The 7,788-nt window shown below is 38.4% G+C and overlaps 1 protein-coding gene across 1 annotated transcript; it reads right to left on the bottom strand.

Moving 5' to 3' along the window:
- Window positions 1–1,405: 1,405 nt before the first annotated feature.
- On the bottom strand, window positions 1,406–2,871 carry LOC132114331 (lysozyme g-like). The gene is made up of 5 exons (XM_059522442.1): window positions 2,733–2,871; window positions 2,529–2,612; window positions 2,224–2,420; window positions 1,876–2,014; window positions 1,406–1,763 (listed from the first exon to the last, which is right to left on the bottom strand). The coding sequence occupies exons 1-5, from the start codon at window positions 2,734–2,736 to the stop codon at window positions 1,630–1,632; spliced, it is 558 nt and encodes a 185-aa protein (XP_059378425.1). The 5' UTR covers window positions 2,737–2,871; the 3' UTR covers window positions 1,406–1,629.
- Between the last annotated feature and the right edge of the window lie 4,917 nt (window positions 2,872–7,788).

Consider the following 7,788-nt stretch of genomic DNA (forward strand, 5'->3'; position numbering starts at 1 on the left):
TGTACATTATGTAGAAAATAATGTGTTTTTTAAACCTTAAACCGCATAAACACATTTCATTACACCAAATACACAACAATGTTATTTTTAGCAACTTCATATGACACCTTTAAATATAAATAATCTGACGTTTATATTTTTTATTTTTAAGTTATATGTCAGATTGTTTTAGCTATAGATTTAGTATAATTTAGGCATTTTAATAATCGATATCAGGGGTTCTCAAACCTCTCCATGAAGTACCCCCAGCACTGCACGTTTTGTATGTCTCCCTCTATCTGACACACCCACTTCAGGTCTTGCAGTCTCCTAACGAGCTGATGAGTTGAATGTGATAATTGAGGGAGACATACAAAATGTGCAGGGCAGGGAGTACTCCAGGACAGGCTCAGAACCACTGATTTATATGAACTGTTATTTTAGTATCACTGAGATACTATTAAATTTTAATACTGTTTTAATTTTAACATTTTGGTAATGTGGTTGTGTTTTTATTATTATTATTATTATTTTATTTATTTATTTATTTATTTACATCGATCTACATTGTTTTTATTAATTTATATTACGGTTTTATTTTATTACATCAAGGTAAACTAAATGGAAATAAAAAAAATAGCTAAAAATGTTTTATAGCTTTTCAATGTGATATATTTAAATCTATTTTCACATGAATTATAATGTGTGTGTGTGTGTGTGTATTTTCTCATATCTTATGTTATTAAAACAATACAAGACAAAACAACAGTAAACAACACTATTAACAACTAAAACGTTTAAAAACCTTTAACAAAAAAAATGTACTCACAGTTGTTAGTGTAAAAAAAAGCGTACGTAAAATTTCAAACGTTTTGCCAGCTCGATGCAGTGAATATTTACATTATCAACTCACATAACTATTAAAATGTTTTGAAGTTATCCTCTTTTACAGCAACCATTAAAAAACATTACAGAGAAAGCGATACTATTGTAAACTACCGAAGAACCAATCGCTAGTTTACCGCGTAACATTGTTAACTAACGTTAGACTTAGCGGAAAGTGATAGAGATGTTTGCTTCCCAAACTTCCCAAACAACCGCTTTGTCCAGCGCAGTGAGCCGAAACCCGACAAAAAACCGCAATAGAACCAGATTCACTCATTAATGTTTACCGCAGACATGTACTTACAAAGTGAAGAAAATCCTAGAGATATCTGGTCATCCTTAAGCGAACGAAACATCAGAGATTTCCACTAATGCCATTCTTCAGTGTCATGTGTATGAGTGCAGGATGAGGCTCGACATCGCCCTCTATCGTACAGAACAACAACACGATTCAAGCTCTACTTCCAGGAGCAATGAAGGATGCAGTATTTGGAAATACTGTTCATAAGGTTAATTTTGTGATGAACAAGAAAACACACGATTTGAGTAAATAAATGAGTTTTATTTAATCAGATCTGCATTACTATCATCACGTGAAATGCACTGTGTAGTTTCATTTAGAAAACACCACAGACTCTTAAAAGAGAAAGATTACATCAACACCTAATAACTATTTTTAACTACTATAGCAATACAGTAGGCCTCATTTTAGGGATCGGGGTTTGTAATCTTGTAATGTAAGGGGTTTACAGGTTCATATGTTCTTCAGTAACCCTTGCTTTTGAACCACTGGGCTCTGGCGACAACATCATTGGAGTAATCATCTCCTGTGGTGCCGATGTCCATGCGCTCATATGTTTGGACGTTCTTCACTCCTGCGTTGTAGGCTGATATTCCCCCTGAAACAGACATTATATGGTATGGAAGTTAAGCGATGAACATCTATTTGCATTTAATTGTCTTTGTTATGCTAGTTATGTTTATTTATCTCTCAGCGTAAACCTAACCTACCTTTAAAGCATTGCTCTTGTGTCCATTTGGGAAATTTTACTTTAACTTCTTTAATAAAGCCAATGAGTATCTCAGTAGCCTGTGTGACATGCAGCTCACTGTCCCATGTACCTTTTGGAGCGTGGTAGCGTTTGTCGACCTATAAGAAACATAATCAAAAGAGAAACATTTGAAATGTTCAGAATTATTAAATGTACTCTGCAACTTCTGGCTGGCATAAACATGTTTTGCATGCGATAACAACTTGGGTTTACGAGTCAGCTTTAGTTATCCTCAAGGCTTTTAATCTTATCTCATGAGACATGTGCTTATATTTTGAAATAGAGTAAATCAGTTATTCTGACCAACCTGCATGAGGCCAAAGCCATTGCCATGGTCGCCCCACCCATCCTTCAGAACGGCTCCGGCTCTGGACTCTCTGGATATGATGGCAGCAATCACAGCCGGTTCCATCTGCTTTGCTCTGCCAACTTTGATAATCATACTCTTGTATTTCTCCATCCGGGCCAGATCATTCTCAGCCAGTTTTTTAGAGGCTTCAACTCCTACGACAAGTTTAAATCATTGAACTATTGTAATTACTGTTACTACTGTAACAGTGTGCATATTGCATATACTAAGTGAAAAAGTGATTTGTATGCATGCGTTCTTACCCTTTATGGTTAATTTGTCTTGTTTTGCTGTCCTCTCTGATGCACCGGTGGTGTCTATTTTCATGATGTCTCCATAAATGCTTGCTAGAAACAACACAGAAAATATCACCTGAAGCCCTTAAATATTTATAGAGAAAATGTATGCAGTGCTACGGTATTACAAAATGACAGCATCATAAAATCACCTGATATTATGTGACTTACCCATGATGTTGATGCAGAACTACTGTGAAAGAGCAAATCACAGAGTTTGATGAGCCTTGTTACTGAATCAGACCTCAGCAGGGCCTGATTATATATATGATCGCAGAGGGAGTGGTTTCTCTGTTTTCCCAGATGTTCTTCCACTAAGGTGTGGAGAAATGAAAGGTTACACAATTTGCAACTGTTGCAAAATTTTGATTGTTTTTTTTATTTTTTTTATGTGAACTTATCCTTATAACACACCCAAGCAAGTGAATCATAAGTGGGAAAATTTATCAGGTGGAGGCTTCATACAACTCAAAATTATATAAACACTTATGATGAATGTACTGTATTAATGAAAAGTGAAAAGAAAACATTGTGGGAAAGATATATATATATATATATTTTTAGCACTCATACCAGTGTAAAAAAACATGCCACATCTCAACTTCCTTGATTAAATCTTGATTAAATCTAAAACTTTTTTTTAGGAAAGCATCAGTGAGGGTAGGTGTTTAAACTAAATTGTTAACCTCAGGAGGTTTCCACTGTATATATTTAGTTAAATATATTAATTTATATGAGGAAACTCCATTACAAGCATGTACAGTCTGCAATTTTATTATATATTACAATTTTACAGTATTTTCAATCAAAATAATAAATAAACAAAAATAAACAGCAGTTATAAAATGTAAAGTAATAACATATAATTTGATCGGATTGTTTAATTCTAGTCTGTATGATCTGTGAGTTATAAGCAATTAAGCATAAAATTACTTATTATACTGCCAGCTAATGTCAGGCAGTTTTCATTGCACTTGACTGAGTAATGGGTGAAATATGGACCCATCCAAATCTGATTTGTTTGTATTTTTCAGTTACTGTTGCCAGGTACGTTTAGGACAGAAAATGAATATTGCAACTGAGCAATAGATGACAGCAAAGAAGGTTAAAACTGCTATGCTGCCTTGACCCCTAACTAAATAATTTAATTATGAATATAAGAAGACCATTCATTAGATTTATGTGTTTAAAAAGACACACGAAAGACACACTTGAGTAAATAAATGGTTTTTATTTCATCCCCAAAAAATAGAAAACAAAATACAGAACAGTGAACAATGTTTGGAATTAACAAAAAAATAAATAAATAAATAAACAGCAACAATTTTATTAGCATAGTCACCTGTGGTGCCTTTGTCCATGTGCTCATATATAGGCTGATATTCCCCCTGAAACAAACCTAGAAGAAGGACCTAGAACTCCCTAGGTCTAGACCAGCTCAAAAAGGGCTTAGACATGTGCAGAAAATGACCAATAGAGGGTCAGTTGTCACCTCACTACACAGACAAAACATTCTGTGATGAATGAGAATGAATGAGCTTTTATTGGCAGGAATTTGTTTTCATTACAGAAACTTCCACAGTGTAACAGAATGAGACAGATAAAAAAACACAAATAAAAATAAATAAATAAATAAGGAATAAAAAATATACAAATTGACAATTGTATGTACAAATATTTATCAATAGACAGTCTTATGTACAGGTATATTATGTGCAAATTGAAAAGTATATAAATAGTGTGTGTTCCACAATTATTGACAGGTGTTCATGAAATGGATTGAGGGAAGAAATGGTTCCTGTGTCTGGCCGTTCTGGTGCTCAGTGCTCTGTAGCGTCAACCAGATGACAACAGTTCAAAGAGGATGTGAAGGGTCCAGAGAGATGTTGCCAGCCCTTTTGCTCACTCTGTATGTTCTTGGAGAGTGGGGAGGCTTGTACAAATGATTTGCTCCACAGTCCGTACTATCCAACGTAGTCTTCTGAGGTCAGATTTGGTAGCTGAGCTGAACCAGACAGTTATTGAAGTGCAGAGGACAGATTCATTGATGGCAGAGTAGAACTGTTTCAGCAGCTCCTGTGGCAGGTCGAACTTCCTTAGCTGGCCAAGGAAGAACAAGCTCTGCTTGGAGTCACAGTGGAGTCTATGTGAATGTCCCACTTCAGATCCTGGGAGATGGTGGTGCCCAGGAACCTGAATGACTCCACTGTTGTTACAGTGATGTTCATGGGTGGAGAATTGGGGGAGAGCAGGGGGGTTTCTCCTGAAGTCCACTATCATCTTCACAGTTTTGAGCGTGTTAAGCTCCAGGTTGTTAAGACTACACCAGACAGCCAGCTCTTTAACCTCCTGTCGGTAAGCAGACTCATCACCATCCTGAATGAGGCCAATGAGTGTAGTGTTGTCTGCAAACTTCAGGAGCTTGACAGAGGGGGCTTTAGATGTGCAGTCGTTGGTATACAGGGAGAAGAGCAGTGGGGAGAGAACACAACCCTGAGGAGCTCCAGTGCTGATCGTACGAGTGCTGGAATTTTCCCAGCCTCACTAGCTGCTGCCTGTCTGTCAGGAAGCTGGTGATCCACTGACAGATGGAGGTGGGCATGGAGAGCTGAGTTAGTTTGGACAGGAGGAGGTTTTGTGATGAAGTCCACGAACAGGATCCTCACATATGTCTCTGGTCTGTCTAGATGTTGCAGAACATAATGCAGTCCCATGTTGACTTCATCATTCACAGACCTGTTTGCTCTGTAGGCAAACTGAAGAGGGTCCAGTAAGGGTCCAGTAATGTCCTTCAGGTGGGCCAGCACCAGTTTTTCAAATGACTTCATGACCACAGACGTTAGAGCCACAGGCCTGTAGTCTTAGTCCTGTAATTTTGGGTTTCTTTGGGACGGCGATGATGTGGGAGAGAGGGTGGTTGCAAGAGTTGTGAATGGTTGTGTGAAGAGGTGTTAAGGGTGGGTGTGGGGTGTTTTTTCAAACCAACAGTAGAACTCATGCCAGTTGTTGATTCTCCACAGTGCTGGGGGATGATGTCTTGTGGTTGGTGATCTACTTCACACCTTTCCACACTGATGAGTCACTGGAAGTGAACTAATTCCTTAGTTTTTCAGAATAATTCCTCTTTTTCACTATGATCTACTTTTCCAGTGTGCATTTAGCCTGTTTATACAAGACTTTGTCCCCCTTCCTGAAGCATCTTCTTTGGCCTGACGGAGCTGTCTCCGTCAGGCCAAAACTCCGTCAGGAGTTTCTTTTTCCCCCGGGAAAAAGAAACTTCACAGTTATTCCATAGTTACTCATTTTTTATTTTAAATGTTCACACAACAACTCTTTAAAAGCAACAACCTGAACGATACAGTAGAAAACAATAGAGAAGCATTAAGATCTCACCTCAAGGAAAAGCAGTTATAGTGTTTTCATTTCACTCCCGGTTGCTGAGCAGCTGAGTTTGACAGCTGCCTGTCAGAGTGACTCAGTCGTTTTTTTAGGATTGTAAATCTAGTAAAAGAAATGGACAAATACAAGCAGTGTGTGGACAGTGCACAGTAAAAGTGTACAGCGTGTGCGCAGCTTTCATACATTTAATTAACTTTTTTTTTTTTAATTCTGCCATTTTGCACCTCGTCCAGCAGATGGCGCCCCAGGTGGCCGCCTGTGTCGCCTGTCGGCAAAGCCGGCCCTGTTTACAGTGAACCACAATTTGTCGTTGTTGTAGGTTAAACGAGTCCTGGTAGGAATGCACATATCTTCACAGAATATATGATGTTACAGTCTCTGTGAGCTCTTCCAGATCAGTGGCACCAGCTTCAAAAACACTCCCATCGGTGAGGTCAAAACAAGCTTTTAAATCCTGTTCTGCTTTATTAGTCCATCTTTTACAGTCCTTAATACATGTTTAGTTGACTTCAGTTTCTGCCTGTAGGTCAGTATAAGATTAACCAAACAGTGATCAGAGAGTCCTAAAGCTGCCAGTGGGACAGATTGATATGTATTATTTTTTGTGGTGTAACAGTGATCCAATATATTACTGTCTCTGGTGGGACATGTGATGTGCTGTGATGTGTGATGTGCTTTGGCAGTTCACGGGAAAGATTGGCTTAATTAAAGTCCCTGAGAATGATTAAAACAGAGTCTGGGTTCTGTTGTTCTGTGTCTGTTCTGATCTTATCAGAATAAATAAGCTCATGTGCACTTGTGGTGGAATATAAACACTCACGAGAATGAACGAGTGAAGCTCCCACGGCGAGTAGAAACGCTTACAGTAAATGAAGAACACTTCTAGATCTAAACAGCACATCTTATTTAACACTGTTATATCTGAATAACCACTTCTCATTGATGTAAATGTATGTCCCACTGCAGCGCGATTTCTCTGTTATTTCTGCATCATGATCTGGTCTAAATAGCTGAAAGCCGGGCAGATGGAGCATGCTGTCGGAATTGTTGTCGTTCAGCCAGGTTCCCTTGAAACACAGAGCAGCAGTTTGTGAGAAATCCTTATTTGTCCAGGAGAGCTGAAAGAGTTTGTCCATTTTATTAGGTATAGAGAAGGGATTTACCAGATGGATGCTAGGTAGTGCTGTCCGAAATCTGCGCTGCCTGAGCTTCACGAGGGCTCCGACTTTACCCTGTCTGCGCGTCCTGAAGCGAAGAGTGCCACTGCTCCCCTTACTACTGTACAATGTCCAGCAAAACATCCGAATAATCAAAAAACGGTGAAATATTGGGTGGTGTGTACTGCCGAATGTCCGGCAATTTGTCTGAATCTGTTGAAACTGATTGCAGGGATATTACTAAAGACAGGACAAACTAACAAATACATAAAAACAACTGTGGATGATGCCATGGAGACTGCCATGATCGGCGCCATCTTGGATCATTCCAGGATTCCTTGGGAGAAGGGATATTGAGGTTGTAAAATCTAGCAGAGGTGTTGCTGCCAGACAGATGTCCTGAATTGACACTCCTTTAGTCCAAGCCCACAATGAAACCATTCTCCTAGTAAAGTGAGTGTGAGCTCCAAAATGATCGTTCTGCTGTTTAGAAGTGTAACCCAGGTTACTAGTGGTTAGAGTGAAAAATAGAGCAAATAATAACACCAAGTGCAGCGAGATTAAATATGTATCTGTGACTGAATGAAATATTTATAAACATAAATCTTTATAAAAAAAAAAAAATTAAGGAATATAATCTCATCCTCTGAAATTGCATTTTGAATGATGTC

This window comes from Carassius carassius, chromosome 33 (genome assembly GCF_963082965.1).
Source record: "Carassius carassius chromosome 33, fCarCar2.1, whole genome shotgun sequence".
Classification (NCBI taxonomy): domain Eukaryota; kingdom Metazoa; phylum Chordata; class Actinopteri; order Cypriniformes; family Cyprinidae; genus Carassius; species Carassius carassius.